This window comes from Macrotis lagotis, chromosome 1, assembly GCF_037893015.1.
Source record: "Macrotis lagotis isolate mMagLag1 chromosome 1, bilby.v1.9.chrom.fasta, whole genome shotgun sequence".
NCBI lineage: Eukaryota > Metazoa > Chordata > Mammalia > Peramelemorphia > Peramelidae > Macrotis > Macrotis lagotis.
In genome coordinates, this window is record NC_133658.1 from 693,707,894 (window position 1) to 693,728,606 (window position 20,713).

Genomic DNA, 20,713 nt, shown 5'->3' on the forward strand with positions numbered 1-20,713 from the left:
AATGACAGCAACACAGTAAAGACAGATAACTTTGCAAGACAATCTTTAAGAATGTTCATCAAAATGGGTGGCTAGGTGGCACAGTGGACAAAGCATCAGACCTAGAGTCAGGAGTACCTGAGTTCAAATCCAGCCTCAGACACTTTATCATTACCTACCTGTGTGGCCTTGGGCAAGCCACTTAACCCCATTGCATTGCAAAAAAAAAAAAAAAAAAAAAAAGTTCATCAAAGCAATGACCGCAATGACCAACAACTTTTCTTAAGGACCCCTAAAGAAATATGTCACTACTTATCTCCTGACAGGGAGGTGAAGGATTCAGGTAAAAAGTGAAATTTATTTTGGGGACATAAGCAGTAGGAAATTTATTTTGCTTGATTGTGCACATTTGCTAAGAGTTTTATTTTCTCAAGGCGGGGAGGTAGGAAAAAAGAGAAAATAGGAAAAATTGAATGGATTTTTAAATGTTTACAAAAACTAATAAGGGAAGGGAATTAGCATGTATTAAGCACCTTCTATGTGCCAGGCACCAGACTAAGCCCTTTAGAAATATTATCTCATTTGAGGTTCACAACATCCCTTTGAAGGAGGTACTCTTATCATCCCCTTTTTACAATTGAAGAAAATGAAGCGGACAGAAGTATTCCTGACACCAAGGCCTAGTGCTCTAGCCACTGCACCACCTAGTTTGGGTTATTTCTGAGTCTGTTAATTTAATTTTCTTTTAAGTAAAATGTCTTATGACTTTGTTAACTCTCCCATCTCATTAAACTCATACAAATTAGCTAGCATAGTAATAGTCAGCCTCTAAACAAATTTTCACCACAACCCTGAAAAGGAAATATTCTCATTTTCCCCCCCATTTTACAGATGAGGACACTGAGGCTAAGAGAAGTTAAGTGAATTGTCCAGAGTTCCACAGATAGTTAAGTATCTGAGACAGGATCTGAACCTAAGACTTAAATATTCCAAGTCCAACAGTCTTTCTACTGCCATGTAGTTGCCATTGGAATTCAAGTGAGAACTTTTAAGGTATTATTTTACTGCTCTATGGAAATCAAGATAGCAGTTATTTACAAATAAGATTTTTTTCAAAAACACAGGTATTAAGATAAAAGAGAAAAAAACAAAAAATAAAAAAAGATGAAAGAGAGCTTTAAAAAAGTCTATTAAAAAAGTTTTGCTTCTACACAGCTTTCCCAGTTCATTTAAATTCAGATCATTGTGCTTTGAGACAATCAAACAATCAAAAATTTATTCAGGGTTTATTATGTATCATACACTATATGCTAAGTGCAGAAGATAAGAAAAGAGGGGAAAAAAGGCAGTCATGGCCTTCAAGAAACTCACAATCTAGCTTAGGAGGATCAGGAGAAAACAAAGGTCAACAAACAATTTACATAAAAAATAAACAGGAAATAGAGGGAAGACTCTAGAATTAAAGACAGGTTAGAAAAAGGTTTCCAGGAAAAGAAGGAATTTTTAGGTGGTAATTAAAGGAAGACAGGAAGTCAGTAGACAAAGATAAAGAGGTAAAGCACTCCAGGAAGAGGGAAAATGCCCAGAGCTGAGAGGTGGAGTTTTTTATTCATGAAACAGCCAAGAGACCAGAGTCAAAAGATCAAACAGTACATGGAGGGCGCATTAAGATATAAGAGTGGAAAGGGGCGACATTAGAAGGGGCTTGAAATGCTAAAGGATTTTTGTATTTGATCCTGAAGGCAACAGAAAGTCACTAGAGGGTGGCTAGGTGGCGCAGTGGACAAAGCACTGTCCCTGGAGTCAAGAGTACGTGGGTTCAAATCCGGCCTCAGACACTTAATAATTACCTGGCTGTGTGGCCTTGGGCAAGCCACTTAACCCCATATGCCTTGCAAAAAACCTTTAAAAAAAAAAAGGTCACTAGAATTTATTCAGGTAATGGTGGTGGGGGTGGTGACATGGTTGGACCTGTGTTTTAGGAAAATCACTTTTGTGGCTGAATGAAGGATGGAATGGAGTGGGGAGAGACTTCAGGCACAGGCAAACTATAGCAAACTAATTCTTTTTTTTTGGGGGGGGGGTGTTCATGAGCTATATACTTATTTACTTTCTATGTATTTATTTATTGGGGTCAATCCTACATATATTCATTTATTTTCAAATATTTTATTTGTTTTTCCAACTACATGTAGTGGTAGTTTTTAATCAATCTTTTTTTGCAAGGTTTTGAGTTTTACAATTTTTCTCCCTCCCTTCCTTCTCTCACCCCTTCCTGTGACAGAAAACAATCTCATTTTGAAAGATGAAGAGAATTGTGCATGTAACAGAAAGGAGAAGTAAATTGGCTCTTGAAATGTAAATTGACTTGAAATAGAGAATTATCATTGTACCAGAAACAATTGTAATCTTAAGAGTTGCTTGGGTGGAGACCCCCCCCCCATTCCTGATTTGTATCCTGATCTCCTTAGGCTTTACCCTCTACCTAATTCCAGGTCCAGTATAGGGAAAGGGAGTTCATTTTCTGCCCTCTGGATGAGAGGCAAGACATAAAAACCTGGGTTAGACCCTGGCCCACAATCTTCTCTGACCATGGCCCAGCAATGTTGCTTGGTTGTTCTTTTATCTCTTTTATCTCTCTCTCTCTCTCTCTCTCTCTCTCTCTCTCTCTCTCTCTCTCTCTCTCTCTCTCTCTCTTCCTATGTCTCATAACCATTTTAATAAGTTTTTCTTTTATTTCCACCCTTGAATTCTCAAGTCTGAATAATGATTCCTCATAGGCAGAAAAAAACCCATGTAGCCAGTGGTTGCAATATAAGCTCTAAACATACTAAACAAAGATAGATAATGAACATGCTTATTAGAGAAGAATCAGAAAAAAATAGAGATAATATATAAGACAACTTTTAAAAATTGAAGACAATAAGCTTTGGTCTTCATTTAAACTCCATAGTTCCTTCTCTGGATGTGGATAGTATTTTCCAACCCAAGTCTGTTAAAATTGTCTTTGATTATTGTGTTGCTAAAATGAACAAGTTCATCATGGTTAATCATCACCCCGTGTTATTATGAATGTTTATAATTTTTTCTGGTTCTCTTCATTTCACCCAACATCAATTCACAGCAAACAATTTCAATAATCAAGTGATAAAAGGCCTGCTCAAAGTGGTAGCAATGTCAGAGTAGAAAAGGAAGTAAATTTAAGAGATTTTGCAAAGATAAAATCAACAGGTCTTGGCAACAGACAAGATATGGGAGGTAAGAGATAGTGAGGAGAAGAGGAATTACTTCTCATGATGCTAAAGTCTGACTACCTCACACTTAAAAAAAAATCACATAACATAAAAAGACTACTGAATCAAACGCAAATTTGTTTCAAATACTAGTTCCAACACTCCTGTTTTTGTGAAATTTGCCTTGAGATCTTTAATAACGTTAAAAGGTCAGAACTTACATCTTTATCCAAACTAAATTTGGCACCTTCATCACTGCAGGTATATAAAACAACAGTTCAGGGTTCATTTAGTGCAGTAAATACAAATTACTCACAAATTTGTTTTCTCGCAAATAGTTTTCCCTCAAATTTTTTGTGGTTATTATGGGGTTTTTTTATTTTGGGGGGGGGTTGCAAGGTAGTGGGGTTAAGTGGTTCGCCCAAGGCCACACAGCTAGATAATTATTAAGTGTCTGAGAATAGATTTGAACTCAGGTACTCCTGACTCCAGGTCAGGTGCTCTATCCACTGCACCACCTAGCTGCCCCACCTCAAATTTTTTGTAAAGCTTGATGATGGGAAAAGTAAACCAGTTCAAAAAAGGTGTCCTTCAACCCATTGCCACAAGAAAGTTGTAATAGTAATGAATAAATACAATGAAAAAGTAAACAATTTTCCTTCCCTCCAGAAATGTACAAAAAAAAAAAAAAAAAACACTGATCCATGAACAACAGGGAAGGAGATTGGGACCAGTGGTAGATGCCATTCATAAGGTTTGCTGTCTTGAGAGGAGGAAGAGGGAAGGCCCCTGGGGGTGATTGTAAACATACCTGGGAAGTCCCTGGGACCAGTCAGATACTGAAGCACTCAACCCAGGATACACCCCAGAGTTCCAGAGTCCCTAGTATTAAGTCCAGAATCTAGAAAAACCAACATTTCAAAACCTAAAGATACAGGAGGGTTGAGTGCTCTGGGTAGGAGATCAGTATAGAAGCCTAGGGAACTCATGGCTGACAATCCCAGGAAAAACAGAATCAGATGTCAGGAAAAAAAGCCCCAAATCAGGAACAAAAACTGCAAGGATTTCTGGACCAAAAACATCAACCTAAGGTCACTGTACACCCAGATATTTCTAAAAAAAGAGAATCTGTAATTAGAAAAAGAGACAAATGAAAAAAAGAAGAATATAAATATTAACTAGAAGAAATGAAGAAATTAAAAAGAGAAATAAAATAAAAATTCTGGGAGAATTAAGAGAATAAATAACTTACAAGAGAAAGTATTAAAATTTACCCAAGTATCAGTACCCTGAAAACTGGAATAGATTAAAGAGAAAGCAGTGACTCCTTGAGACAGCAAGAACAATTAGTACAAAATCAAAGAACTGAAAAAATATAATAAAAGAATGATGATATAAAAAGGAATAGACTTGGAAAAGAGATCAAGATAACCTAGAAATCATTTTGGACTGTAAAAATCATGCCAAAAAAAAAAAGCTTGGATACCATATTATAAGTACTCAAAAAATGAAACTGGCCAGATCTTACAGAATCACAGGGCAAAGTAAATATAGAAAGAATGAACTAATAATTTCCTGAGAAATCCTAAAACAAAAAGTCCCAGAAATTTCACAGATAAAATCCAGAGTTAACATAACTTTCTTCTACAAAAATGTACTGCAAGCAACCAAAAAAACAAAATTCAAATAACAACAAACTATAAACAAGATCATATAAGATTATATTAAGTACCTTTAATTTAAGATCAGTAGCAAACATTCCCATCATTATAAAGGCATAAGGTCTAGAAAATAATGCTCATGCTCCAGAAAATGATGAAGTCAAAGTTGTTCTGAGCTTATTCTGAATGCTACTAAAAGTCTAAACCTGAAAATGTCAGCTTTCAAATATAAGAGGTAGACCCTATAAGAAAGCAAGCAAACAAGGTTCAATTATCAGCTTTAACTTCTGCTATCCTCTTTTGTTTCTTTAAGTCTAGCAAAGTGGACTTGATAGCAAATCAGTAATAGAAAGTATATGTGAAAAGAGTACAGTGAATAAGGGATAAGAAGAATTCAAACAGAAAGGTTAAAGATTGAGGGATAAAGCTAGAAAGACTATGGTAGCCTCAGACACTTAACAGCCACTTAACCCTGCTTGCCTTGCAAAAAAAAAAAAAACAACTAAAAAAAACCCCAAAAAAAAAGAAAGACTATGGTAGGTAAATTTAAAAAGTCAACATAATATAGAAAAAGAAAAACAGTTCTAGAAGGCAAGGAGAAAATTGTATGGTGGAATGGGAAAGGGAAGGAGAAGAAACAATGTGTACAAATCCAAAGAGCACTGGGCTCAGCAGGCAAAAGATTTCAGTTTGAACATTTCCCGGATGTGGAATCCTGGGCAAATACTTGAACTCTCTAAGTCTATGTCATGATTGGTGAAATAAACAAAATGCTTATATAACCTACAGTTTGGAGTAGAATAAAGAATTCTAGGATCATACAATTAGAACTAAGAAAGGGTCTCATGAAATCATCTAGACAATCGATTATCTTCATTTCAGAGGGGAAAAAAAAGAAACTACAGCTAAGAGAGCTTAAGTGATTTGGCAAAGACCACAGAGCTAATGAGTCTAAGAAAACAAGTTTTTTTTAGTACAACTGCTACTACACCAGTGGTAGCTTACTATAATTACCAAAGTATAAAAGTAGAATTTACGGTAACAACAAAATGGGCACAAAATGTGACTTTACCTTGTAGTTCACTTTTAATAAGGCAACTTTCCATCATATACAATAGAACAGTGACCATGATATCCAGTAATTGGCATTCTTCTGTTACTTGTCTTGCAAGTTCCTCATTGCTGAAAAGCTGAACACTAATATGCACAATTCTGTTAGACATTGTGTCTGATTCATGACTTTTCTTCAATGTTTTCATAATAAAAGCATAATGCTGGACAAAGGTTTTCGTAAAAGCAATCTGAAAAAAAAAAGGATTAGTTTATGTTTTTTAATTTTAAAAAATAATTCCCAGCACATGTTTAGTCATTATTGTAATATGTAAAAATGTTCCAAAGTTGTTAAAACTGAAAAACAGATATTTTAAAATTAAAGTCTGAGCAACTGCTACTACTGTATTTTATGAGGTTGAGATACTACTTATTTTTGGTCAAAAAATTATTGCAATGATATGCAACAGAATACATTTTTGCCATCTACTATATAAACAAGAGAAATTCAATCTGATATATCATTCAAAAGCAGCAGTTGTATAGTTTAATTCAGCAGTACAGAGGGTCAATTTGATCACTCTTAAAAAAAGCTACTTTCCTTTCATCTGAGAGTAAGCCATCAATTTTTAAAAATATACTGTAAAATTGCCTGCATGCTATCTGTGCTTTTCCTATTTCAAATCTTACCTATTTCACATAGTTGAAGAGACATAGAAAAGAATGGGACTACCATATTAAGGTTCATTTCCCTAAAGAATATAAATATTCTATAAAATAAGAACTACAAGATATCAGCTTTCATAATTAATTTATTTTCATATATTGTTGTTCAATCGTTCAGTCATGTCCAAAGCTTCATGACTCTTTGCATCATTTTCATATACCTTGGTACTTAATATTTTACTCCAAAGGAGGTTATTTCACAGTATCATGATAATCTCAAGTCTTAAGTATTTAATATGAATATTTAAATAAACAAACAAAAATATAACAAATGCTATAAAGAAATTTTTGACAGCAAGTATTAATTTAAAAGGTCACATTTTTGTTTTGTATTTACTATACAATCAATTCACAACTACCTTAGCTAATGGCTAAGCATTAATTCATACAATTATAATTCATCATATACAATTAAAATTCATCATATACAATTAAAATTCATCAAACACCTACACTAAATTGGTTTGGGCAAAGCTTCCACAGCAGAAATATATACCAAGGAAGCCACAATTTAGTCCCCACAACGAAGTAAAAATTAGATATTGAAAATGTTCTGAAATACATCCTCTCCTTACCCCCCACCCCCCAAAAAAGATCCCCTATACCAGTTCTTCAGGAGCTGATAAGACAGGAAACAGGAGTTCAATGTTCATCAAAATTCTTTCTTTTTAGAATTATACTACAATATACAATATACTGTGAATGAATACTCAGTTTCCAAATGTATCTTATCCATAAAGTAATGCCTACCAAAGTTATGGGATTCAAGTTCCTTTATCATATCTCTGACAGAAATGAAAGAATTAAGATTTTATTTTTCACAAGCGAAAAGAAAACTTTGTTTAACTGAACTCAGCAACATTAATTTAATCCTGAATTCATATAAGGCAATTGCTTAAGTTTTCTGTACAATCTATTATATAAATTTTTAGAAATCACTTTTGTAATTTAAAAAAATTTTTATAAGAATAGTAAATGAACAACACATGAAAAAAATGAGCTATTCCTTCTAAAACAAACAGGAATGACAAAAACTATTCCTTTATAAAAATCCCTCAGAATATCAACTTTACTTTGAGCTTATTTCTAAATAAATAAAAGCTATTAATAGCATTTTTAATATCACAAATCAGTATTTTCAGCTATGTATATATAAAATGTGACTTAAAACAATGACTAAAATATATAAAATGAGCCCATTCACATAATTAAAAATGCAATATAATCAAATCTCATTTATACAGGAGCCTATCTAATTTATCAAATAAAATAGTACCTTTGTTTTAATCCTTCTTCCTCCCCCTCCCAATGCTATCTACCAATGACTATTATTTATCAATATATTCACCAGGTAACATAATAGACAAAAGAAAGCGGTTTGTTTAATAACTCAACTAAAACATTTAGTGGAATAGGATTAAGTTATTGCTTAAAATGACATTTTGATTTCATCTTAGAATTTTTATTATCCATGCCATCTTTGAATCCTACTACCATGGATAATCAAGAATTTATTATTATCTCATCTTTCATAACACTGTTCCCCCTAAGAATAAAGTGACCTTGAATACTAAAAGGACCTCAATATGCTATAACTAACTGATAAAACATTTAAGAAACCAGGAAAAACTGAAACAAGTAGAAAAAAGTAGAATAGAATAAATAGAAAAGAAAAATATGTGATCTAAAAATATAAAGATAATTTACTGTCAAACCCAATGGTATAATGAGAGAATGATATAATCACTTCTCTAAACATAAATGAACTAATGGATCTCTTCAAATAAATAACATTTTTCCTAAACAATGTCAATTTCTAGAACAATTTTCCCTATTATATAAGCTGATTTAAGAGAGTATGATTCAAGTAAACTCTATGAAAGTTAATCTGAGGCAAATAATTTACATATAATCATAATAGTTGAAGCAGTTCTTACATAGCATTCTGCTTCACATTTCTATTCATCTGTTTTTTCCCACATACCACGGCAGCTACTTTTCTAAATTTTCCTTTTCTTGCTTTTTCTTTTATAAGGTACTAGCTAAAAAATCATTTATTATTTCACCTGTAGGATCTACAACAACTCAACAGCATGCACCACAAACATTACATTGGCACCCAAAACGTTTTATATATTTCATCTATATCCGCTGCCAAAGCAGAAGTAATCAATAAAAAGATAGATCTGCATTGCTAGACTTTCAAAATACTAACATGTGATAAGTAATCTCATATTTTCAAAGAGATGAAATCCAACAAGTAGATTTAGATACCCAAGAGAATGTGAAGCGACATGACCATGAAACTAGAGATGAAGTCTTTAAAGATCATCAAAATTAGCAATGCACAGAGGCTCTTCCCAACTTAAAGAGATATTAACTGTATCTCTAGTGCTGTGCTGTATGCAATTTTGATTGCATTCACTATCTCTAAATTAACATGAAATAGAAATTAACATTTGTCCTGTCTTTTAAAGGATGGTTATCATTTGTCATATCTTCAACATAATAAAGTTTTCTCAATGCCTACAATATCATGATAGGTCAGAAATAAATATTAAAAAATGCTTAGCAGTGAAAAGAAAAAGGAGAGGGAGTATAAATTTAGGATGGAAAAAATTAAGATACCTTATAATCTTGATCTGGTAGCATGTTGAGTAAGAAAGTTACCATCTTTTGAGGAAATTCATATTTTATAGTCCAAAATAATAATTCTTCTAGAAAACTTTTATGTTTCAAAACATCCATAATAGATTGATCTGTACAAAAAGGAAAGTTTTTTGCCAGAAAGATTTAGATGGCCCCAAAGCATTTAAACAGCATCACATTAAAATTTACGTCACATTTGAAGTGTTCTATATTAAAATTAATATTACATTATTAAATGCAAAGAATGTCCAAATATCTAAAAATCAGCAATATCCTGTTGGTATATAACAATTAGACACTAACTTTTATAAGCTTCAAATAAAATACATTAATAAAATAAAAATATTGATATCCTATCATAAAAAATAATTTAATATAATTGGAAAACTGTCATTAAATATTATCTGGGACTTGAGAATCAAAACTAAAAGTTCTTCAGAATTATTAGCAAACTGACAAATAACATTCTAAGCTAACTCATAGCATTCAAAATTTTTTTAAAACAAACCAATTTCAAAGATTTAAAAACAGCATGTTACCAATCACCCAAAAGGGGAAAAAAGGTCATTGGTGAAGTCAAGAGACAAATAAAAAAATTTTTCATTAGTTGTATAATCATCCTGAATCACACTAAAATTATAACAAACACCTTGAGTCCTTAAACAACATGCTGAGCAAAAGTTCCTTGAAGCCATTATTTCCTTCATTTATATTTCAGGAAGACTTTCCTTTGGTCTGAATATTTTGCATACTTTTTATCAGTTATTGTTATTTTTAATGCCAGGTAAAACATTATTTAAAAGTTGAAAAAAAACTGAAAAAAGTTCCCCCTCCAAATTAAAAATGTCAAAATTAATTATCACTAACTTTCTCATTAAAGCCCTGATACTTCTTTCACATGCCTTTATTTTATAAGATCTATTTAAATTCTGGTACTTTACACAAAACTTTGCTGAAAGCCTCCCCACATAAATGATTAACTCTACAATTAGAGTCTCCTCTATACCTAAAAGGTGCTGCAAAGAGCTGTTTACATTAATTGTACTGTCTTAGAAAGCTCAATTTTAAGGCTTTATTTAATAGTGCCCTTTCTTGTTTTGTGTTCATGGTTCAGTTTCTATTGTTTTAAAAGTTACTTATTTTTAAAATCCTTTTTTAAAAAAAAATCTATTTTTTGCTTATACTAACAAATACCAGATCAAACTGTTTGTTATTAACAGGCTATAGATGTATATTACATAAATTATTCTCAAAAACTGAGAAAGAAAATATGCTATCAAACTCCATTTTAAGACAGATTATATTAATATCTAAACTATGGAAGGGCAAAGCAAACAAGATCAAGAGCAATTTATCCAAAAATTATTCACTAAGATAAAGTATGTACACCAGATATAGAAGAATAATTCAACATTAAATTTGCGTATTCATATAAAAATACCAAATTATATGATCACAATATAAGGTAAAAAAAACTTTTGCTAAATTACAATAATCATTTCTTCTTTAAAAAATAAACCTGTAAAGCATATGCATAAAAAGGCATTTTAAATTATTTTCAAATATCTAGCCAATCTAAAAATTAGCATTATTCACAACAGAGAATTTTCAGAAGTTGTGTCAATCAATACCAGAACAAAGGTAAGAGTGATCCTTTCCCAGTTCTTAATTTTTTTTTATTTTATTTAAGGCAATGGGTTTAAGTGACTTGCCCAAGATCACACAGCTAGGTAATTATTAATTATCTAAGGTCAAATTTGAACTCAGGTCCTCCTGACTCTAGGGCTGGTGCTCTATGCACTGCACCAACTAGCTGCCCCCAGCTCTAAGTTTTAAAAATGCACAAAGAGAAAGAGAAGAACAAAATGAAAGGCATAAAGGGGATATGAAAGTATCCTTATTTTCTCACAACATTATCATTTCCTTGGAAGAATCCTAAAGAACCACCCAAGAAGTTGAGATAATTAATAGCTATAAAAAAACTCCACAAAAATCAACAGTATTTTTGCAGAGCAAATAAAATTTGCAAGGAGAAGCAATATAAGAAAAGCTAACCTACCAAAGCATGATGAAGACCTACATAGAAACAATTCTAAAATAATCCTCAAAATACCCAGAGTGAATTATGTAACTATAGGGGTATTTAGAACTCATGCCTGATCCATGATAATTGTAATAAAGATTACATCATCTAAAATAATTTCAAGATTTAACACTACAGTAATCCAACTACCAAATAGACACATAGCAGATTAAGGAAAAATAACAAGATTCATCTGAAGAAAAAAGATATAAAAGATATTAAGGAAAAATAATGACAATAAGTAGAAATAAAAGAGAATTGCAATTTCAAAATTTATAACATGAAGTAATCAGCAAAAATATTCAGTGCTGATTTAAAAGTATACTGATCCATGAAACAGACTAGATAAGAAGCAGAAACAAATGAACTGAATCATCTACTTTTTTTAATACATTCAATAACATGAATTATTTGAAAGAATTATTAATAAAACTAGAATGGTGTCTGAAAAAATAAAAGTTAAGGCAACATCTTAGGAACATCCTGCAATAAACTCAAGATGAACACATGACCTGAATGTTAATACACATAAAAACTGAGGCCAATCAGATCAACTACCGAGATCAACTACAGCTCTATTAGCTAACTTGGGTGAATTACAAACCAAGTAAGGAATAGAAGTGGCGACAAAAGTTAAAATGGATTATTTTTGCTTGCATGTAACTGAAAAGTTTTATCATGAACGAAAGTAAAGCTAAACTTTAGATGTTTTGTCCATCATTCTGGAAAAAAAAGACCATGACATCAGGGAGGTGATGCAATGACAAGCACATGAATTAGATTTGAGTGAGGGGGGGCTGTGCTAAGCTGTGCTAAGTAACCAATCTCGATTTCTTCTCCAGAGTCATCTGGATCCAGTGGCCAGATCTGAATCAGGACCACTGGAGATGGCCCTAGATGTCAGGAAGTGATGTCAGGAAGTCAGGGTTAATTGACTTGCCCAAGGTCACACAGCTCAAGTGTCTGAGGCTGGATTCAAACTCCCATCCTCCTGACTCCAAGGCCAGTATTGTATCCACTGAGTCATCTAACAGCCATAAAAGTTAAACTAAAATAAAAAAGGAAGCAATCCACTGGAAAACAATTTTTGTATCAAATCTTTGATAAGGGTCTGATATACAAACAAATAAAATGGCTACCATTTATAAAGAGTTGAAGTTAAAGTTAAAGCCCACTTTACAAATATTATCTCATTTTAACCTCACAGCAACCCTGGGAGGCATGTGTCACAGCAACCCTTGGGAGGCAGACAGCAGTTAAGTAATTTACCCAGAATCATACAGCTAGTAATTATCTGGAGCCAAATTTTAACCCAGGTCTTCCAGGTGAAGCACTTTATACACTCACCTAGATACTTGATATTCACAAGATATATGGGCAAAGAACAATATATAATATTAAAAACCATAAATATTTCCCTAATGGATAACTAATCAAAAAAATAACAAAAAAGTTTACAAAATAAAAATTGTCAACTATTAATAACCATTTATAAGAACATTCAAAGACCATTAATAATAAGAGAATTCAAATCACAACAATTGAGAGCTTTTACCTCACACTTAACCAAGAAGCCACTGGGAATGCTAGTATTAAAAGGCTTGTGGACCATTTGCACAACCATATACTGCAACAACCAGTCTGGAAAGTAATTTGGAATTAAAAGTGAAAAAGTGACTAAAATGTTCATATCTTTTGGTTTAGTGATGTTACTGATGGGTTTAAATACTAAGGTGGTCAAAAATATAAAAAAAAAACCTTATGAATACTAAAATACACAAGGAATATTTTTTTTGAAGTAGCAAAGAATTGGAAACAAGGTAGATGATCACTGACTGGAAAAAACTAGACAAACTGTAGTATATGTGCCATCTGCCAACCAGCATCTTCACGTGAGAAGACCTCAGACCATTGGTGAGCTAGCTGCCTTAAGCCGTTATCTCCTTTCCAACACATGTCCCCTGAGGGGCAGCTACTACAAGTCAGTCTGGGCATCTATCAACTGCACCACAGTATCCACTTCAACTGTTGCCAAAACAATCTCTCATTTGGCATGAGTAAAACTCCAGTACAAAGAAAAGCAATCACTTCCAGTTAAGATGGTGGAGTGAAACTAAGATCAATGATAAACTCTTCTGGATATCCCTCAGAACAGACATTAATCAAGCTTCTTAACAGATTTAGGAGCAACAGAAAACACCAAAGATCAAAGTGAAATAGTTTTCAGCAAAGTCTGTCATGGGGAAGCCTGGCTGTACCTAGGAAATAGAGCAAAGACAACTGGGTCTCACCAAGGCAGGTGAGGTAGTAGGACTAACCTGAGATTCTGAGCTGTGGGAGTGGAGACTTTGGAGTTAGAACTTTGGTGCACAGTGGGAAAGCTCCAGTGCAACTACCCTGGACACCAATCAGCTAGCATAGCTCGATAGTCTGACCCAGATGGCAAGCCCCTGGCATTACCCCCCCAAGGGTCTAGCATTTCTGCACAAACAACTCAGATCCAGTCCCAAGTATTTCCTTGTCCACCAAGGAAGGAGGGTTCAATGTGGGGCTACCTACAGACAGCCTAGAGACTGCCCCAAACACTCCTGAGTGGAATAAAGTCTGAGATTTCTTCAGTAAAATATTATAGATTGAATTTGGTTAACTATGTGCCCCTCCTCCCTGGACAAAGCAAACTTATGGGATATTGTTGAAGAGTCAACTGACCTCACCTTATCTGTTGATGTCCAGGGAATCATTCAATTACTAGGGCTAAAGAGATAATCTGGTTTTGGTTTGAATTTTATGCTCTTTTCCCTAGATTAGCTTGCCAGTCTAGATTGTAAAACCACATTCCTCATTAACAGGGTGGGTGAGGGGTGGGAATCCAGTTAGGATAAATGTGATTCTTGGGCCTTTTGCTTTTGCCTCAGTCTCTCTAATTGAATAGTTTTCTTTTCATACCTTGAGAGATCTCCGAAATTTATTTAAGTGGCATTTGTCCCACACACTCCCTATGTTCCCAACAGCCAGGGATTGGACAGTGGACATCCTCAGTTTGAACAATTCAGAGAGCCCCTGTGTTCCTTGCCAATGTGTCCTCTGAGCAAGGCTCTGGAGTTCCCAACATCCCAACAGTCTCTGCCAGTAAGCAAGTCTCTAAGATTCTCAATACCTAAGGTCTGGGAGCAAGACCCTCCCCCAATGCAAGAACCTGGGAATAGATAACAAATCTCAAAATGAATAAGAAAGGGAAGAGAAAAGGACAATTCACTGAAAGTTAACTTAAGAGATAAAGATGGGCAAAACTCAAACTCAGAAAAGGAGAGCAAAAGAGAATTTACCTACAAAGGAGGAAGGAGAATATGAATTGGTCTCCAACCCAGAAAGGATATTAAAAAAATCAAATGGAAAAATTAGGAAAAACTACAAGAGAAAATTAACATCTTGCAGTAAAAACTGACAGAAGAAAACAAATGCTTTAAAAACACAGTTGAGGGGCAGCTAGGTGGCGTAGTGGATAAAGCACCGGCCCTGGAGTCAGGAGTACCTGGGTTCAAATCCGGTCTCAGACACTTAATAATTACCTAGCTGTGTGGCCTTGGCCAAGCCACTTAACCTGGTTTGCCTTGCAAAAAAAAAAAAAAACCCTTAAAAAAACAGTTGAGTAACTGAAAAAAGGTAACAGTTTCTTTAAGAATAGAACTGACAGAAGATATATCTTTAAATGTTTACATGAATAAATTAGAGAAAGAGGAAATCAATGAACTAAATATACAACTAAAAAAATTAGAGAAAGAACAAATTAAAAAACCCCACAACACTTCTCACACAAATAAAATCAGATTTAAATAACTGGGCAAATATCAACTGCTCCTGGATAACCCGAGCCAATATAATAAAAATGACAATTCTACCAAAATTAAACTACTTGATGAGTACCCTACCAATCAAAATTCCAAAAAAATTACTTTAATAAGTTAGAAAAAAATTTAAGTAAATTCATATGGAGAATAAAAAGTCAACAATTTCCAGGGATTTAATGGAAAAAAAGTGCAAAAGGTGACTTAGCCCTACCAGATCTAAAATTATATTATAAAGCATTAAGTCATCAAAATTTCTGGTATTGGCTAAGAAATAGAATGGTGGATCAGTGGAATAGAATAGGTACAATAGCAGGAAATGATTATAGTAATCTACTATTCAATAAACCGAAAGAGTCCAGCTATTGGGATAAAAACTCTCTTCAATAAAAACTGTTGGGAAAATTGGATTAGATGGATACGAGATTTAGACATAAAAAACAATATTATGAGCAAACTAGAAGATCAAGGAGTAGTTTATGACCAAGGAAGAGATGGAGAACATCATTAAAAACTAGATAATTTTGATTATATTAAATTAAAAGGCTTTTGCACAGACAAAACCACTGTAAAAAGTTCAAAAGAAATGTAGTAAATTGGGAGACAATTTTTACAACTAGTTATTTCTGACAAAGGACTTATCTCAAAAAATATACGGAGAACTGAGTCAAATTTAAAAAAAAAAAAAGACAAGCCATTCCCCAATAGACAAATGGTCAAAGGATATGCAAAGATAATTTATAGATGAAGAAATCAAAGAAATCCATAGTCATATGAAAAACTGCTCTAAATGACTACTTATTAGAGAAATGAAAATTAAAGCATCTCTGAGGTACCACCTCAAAACATCTCAGACTGGCCAATATGACCAGAAAGGACAATGATTCAATGTTGGAAGGGTTGTGGGAAATCTGGGACACTAATGCACTGTTGGTGGAACTCTGTGTGAACTCATCCAGCCTTTCTGGAGAGCAATTTGGAATCATGCCCAAAGGGCAACAAAAATGTGCATACCCTTTGATCCAGACTCCACTACTGGGTCTATACCCTGAAGAGATGATGAAAAAGGGTAAAAACATCACTTGTACAAAAATATTCATAGCAAAGAATTGGAAATCAAATAAATGTCCTTCAATTGGGGAATGACTTAGCAAACTGTGGTATATGTATGTCATGGAACACTATTGTTCCATTAGAAACCAGGAGGGATGGGAATTCAGAGAAGCTTGGAGGGACTGGCATGAACTGATGCTGAGAGAGACTGAGCAGAACCAGAAGAACATTGTACGCACTAACAGCAACATGGGAGTGATGATCAACCTTAATGGACTTGCTCATACCAACAGGGCAGCAATCAGGCACAAATTTGGGATATTTATGACTGAGAATGCCATCTGTAACCAGAGAAAGAATTGTGGAGTTTGAACAAAAGACCAAAGACTACTACCTTTAATTAAAAAAAGGTTATCTTATTATATAATTCTGCTATATCTCATACTTTATGTTTCTTCCTTAAGGATATGATTTCTCTTTCATCACATTCAATTTAGATCAATGTATACCATGGAAACAATGCAAATACTAACAGGATGCCTTCGGGGGGGGGGGGGGGGGGAAGCAAGATCAGGGTAAAAATTGTAAAATTCAAAATAAATAAAATCTTTCTAAAAAAAAAAGAAAATGAAAATTTTCATACCTGGTCAAACACTTCACATCCCAGTGGCTCTAAACTCACAGATCATTATTCAAAACCCTCTCTACTCAACCACCTGATTCCTCATTCCCATTCCCCTTCTACTCCAAAGTTTCATCCTATTTCCCCTCAGCACTTCTACAGTGCCCTCATCTTAAATCTATTTTTCCCCCACTCCTTCCATCTACTTGTTCTTACTGAAACCTGACTTTCCCTTAATGATACAGCCTCCCAGCCTACCCTTTCCAGTACAATCCGCACTTTCACTTGTTTCCCTCAGCTCACTGATCAAGGGTGGGCATTAGAATAACCCTTGCTTCCAAGTTTCCCCTTTTCCTCCATTATTCAATAACCTCTCTTCCTTTGAGGTTAATGCTATTTATATCTTCCACCTGTTGAATATCCTGTAGCTACTGTCTACAGACCACAAGTCAATGCCCTTCCTTCCTCAATGAGTTCAATACTTGGATCACCATTTTTCTCTCCTCCTCCACTCCTGCCTTGCTACTAGGGGAAAACACACATACTGATTCTCCTTCAAATACTCTAACCACTCAGTGCCTTATTCACCTCCCATGAGCCACTCCCACCTCAGTTGTGCACAAATTTGATCAATTCATCCACAAACACCTTCATCCAATAATAATCTACTCATTTTCAGCTCTCCCTCTACTACATAATACTACTTTCTACTATGACTTCCAGTCCTTTGACCCTTCAATTCCCTTGAAGGTCGTCTCCCCTGCACTAAACCATTCTCTCATCTTTGCACCATCCTGACTCCTTGGTGAAACACTGTCCTCTTCTCTTGGATCCCAAGTCCCTTTATCATATTGTCCATTTCACCCAAATAAGTCTCAGCCTTAGCTCACTCTCACCATGCATTGCCTTGCTGCCTAAAACACATCCATTTGAAAGAGACTGGAGAAAATCATGTAAACATTCTGACTGGGCTCACTATAAATTTATGTTACAGAACCTCAACTGGGCCCTAATTGCAGCGAGGCAATATTTCTCTTATCAAGTCACTATCCCAATTTCCACAAAGGTCTTCCAAACCTTTCATCCCTGTAACCTCTTATGTCTCCATCTCGTCCCACTCTCAGCCAAGAATTTAACCTCATATTTTACAGAAAAAAATGAGACCACTTTCCATCAATATCTTATACTCCCCTCTTCCTCATCTCCTATCACTTTGGCATTTTCTATCACTATCTCCCCCTTCACCCCTATCTCAAATAATGAAACGGCCTTAATCCTTAACAAAACTGATCCCTACTCAAGTGATCCTATTCCATCCCATGTACTCCAGTTTGTCTTCTCTGTCATAGGCACACATTTAATTTTTATCTATTAAGTCATTTCCTACTCCCTATGATGCAAGAAATCAAAGGCAATGTGAACATTGTAATTGTTAACAAATTTTTTAGAGGAAAAATATCTTCATGTAGGAGAGATTTAAATGTTAAATGTCTAGTTTAAAATGCTACCAGGGCTCCCTTAGCTGCATAGACTCTAATGAGATGTAAAATGACTCCTATAGTTCAAAGTAATTCCATAGTTAAATGTAAATTCGCCAAGATAAGAATAACTACAGCTCATTCCCCCTCCTCCAGTTTCCAATCTTTACCTGACCTCAGTCATGTAGAGAGGAAGGGATTTTCCCCACTATGCCCAAATTCTGCAGAGGAAATAGGTAAGACTATAAAAGTCTGGCCTAAGTAATCCTCAAGTCAAGGACTTCTTTGAGAAGAAGCCAAGTCTTCAGACTGCTTCCCTATCTCTCTTTTTCCCTCAGGCACCTAGCCTAGGTTTTACACTTCCAAATATCTTAATCACCCGTCACCAAGCAGTTTATAGTCCCCCTATAGGAGAAAAGTTTCAATCTGTAAATTTGGCAGACTTGTATAATAAATCCTGAGCTGTTTTGAAACTCCAGGGCTAAAAGTGAATTCATTCACTTTCACCAACTCTCAATCTTAAATGGTCCACATTCTCTAAACTGAAAAAATTCCACTTCATCCTTCTATCCCTGAAAACTTATTCTACATCTCTTCTGCTCTTTTTAGCTAAAGTCTTTGAAAAAGTTAACTACAAACAGGTTCCTCTACTTTATCTCTTCTCACTATCTTCTTCATCTCTTACAATTTGGCTTTTTCCCTATTAGAATCTCACTGAAATTGTTTTTTTCCAAAGTTACTAAGGTTCTCTTGGTTACCCAATCCAATAGTTTTTTCCTCATTCCTCATTCCCCTTGACTTCTCTACATATTTTAACACTGTCACTCTCTCCAACTTGATATTCTCTTCTCTCCAGGTTTTCAGAATACAAATCTCTCTTTTCCTTCTACCTTTCTATCTCCTTTGCCAAATCTTTTTCTCATCTAACCATTGATTAGAAGATATCCTGTAGAATTCTTTGGTCTTTTTCCTCTCCCCCCCCCCACCCCATACTACTGGTGATCTGATCTGTTCCTATAAATTTAATTACCATCTCAAAATTGATTATTTCTTAAACCTCACCTTTCCTGTTACATTCTTTCTGCTTACCTCTAATCTAGCATTTCCAACCACCTTTTAGACATCTTGAAATGGATGTCCAATTGATATCCTAAACCCAACATGTCCAACAAAACTCATTATTATTACATTAAAACTCACTCCTACTCCTACTTTCCCTATTACTTTAGAGAGCAATCTTCAAGTCCCCCAGGTTCACAAACCAGGAGTCATTTCAAATTCTTCATTCTCTGACCTATATTCCAGTCATTGCCAAAACCATCTGTCAAGACCATTTTTGTTACATCTCTTGAATATGCCCCACTCAGGAGCAACTAGGTGGCTCAATGGATAGAGCACTGGCCCTTGAAGCAGGTGGACCAGAGTTCAAATCCTGCCTCAGAGACTTAATTGCCTAGCTGTGTGACCTTGGGCAAGTACTCACTTAACCCCATCACCTTAAATAAAATTTTTTAAAAAAAAAAAAGAATATGTCCCCCTCCTCTCCTCTGGAACTCCCACTCTTCTCATTCAGGTCCTCATCACCTGATATTTGAATTACTGCAATAGCCTAAGTCAAGTCTCCCCACTCCACTCTATCTTCCATTTAGATAGCAAAGTTATTTTTCCTAAAATATAGCTCTCTACTGTCATCTCATTAAATTCTAATGACTTAGGGGGCGGCTAGGTGGCGTAGTGGATAGAGCACTGGCCTTGGAGTCAGGAGTACCTGAGTTCAAATCTGACCTGAGACACTTAATAATTACCTAGCCATGTGGCCTTGGGCAAGCCACTTAACTCCCTTGCCTTGCAAAAACTAAAAAAAGAAAAAAAAGAAAAAAAATTCTAATGACTTTCAACTGTCCTCAGACAAAAAGAAATTCACTGTTTGGCATTCAAAGCTTTTCATAACTTTAGTACTCTTTAATTTTCCAGTCTTCTAATACCTTAATACCAGAAATAAACATACTCTTTGATCCAGTGACAGTGGCCTCCAGGCTTTTCCACACAAAAGATACTCCAATATCTCTCATTTTCTCTAGTTGTCTCTTAAACTAGGAAAGCTCTCTCTCCTCCATCCTGACTACTGATACCCCCCCAACTTCCTTTAAGTTTCAACTAAAATCCTAACTTCTACAGGAAGTCAAAAATGTATTCTATCTATTGCCTTGTATAAATGTATTTGCATATTTCCTCTTCCACTTGATTGCAAGCTCCTTGAAGGGATTGTCTTTTGACTTTTTTTTTGTATTCCCCAGTACTTTGCACATAGTAAAGACTTGATAAATGCTTAGT

General features: G+C 34.7%; 1 protein-coding gene across 1 annotated transcript in view; it reads right to left on the reverse strand.

Annotated features, from left to right (window-relative positions):
- LOC141506244 (E3 ubiquitin-protein ligase UBR3-like) overlaps positions 1-20,713 on the reverse strand; it is a 140,209-nt gene that overhangs the window by 38,184 nt on the left and 81,312 nt on the right. The window contains 2 exon segments of the mRNA XM_074212816.1: positions 5,946-6,174; positions 9,278-9,408. Of these exon segments, the coding sequence (XP_074068917.1) occupies positions 5,946-6,174; positions 9,278-9,408 (360 nt within the window).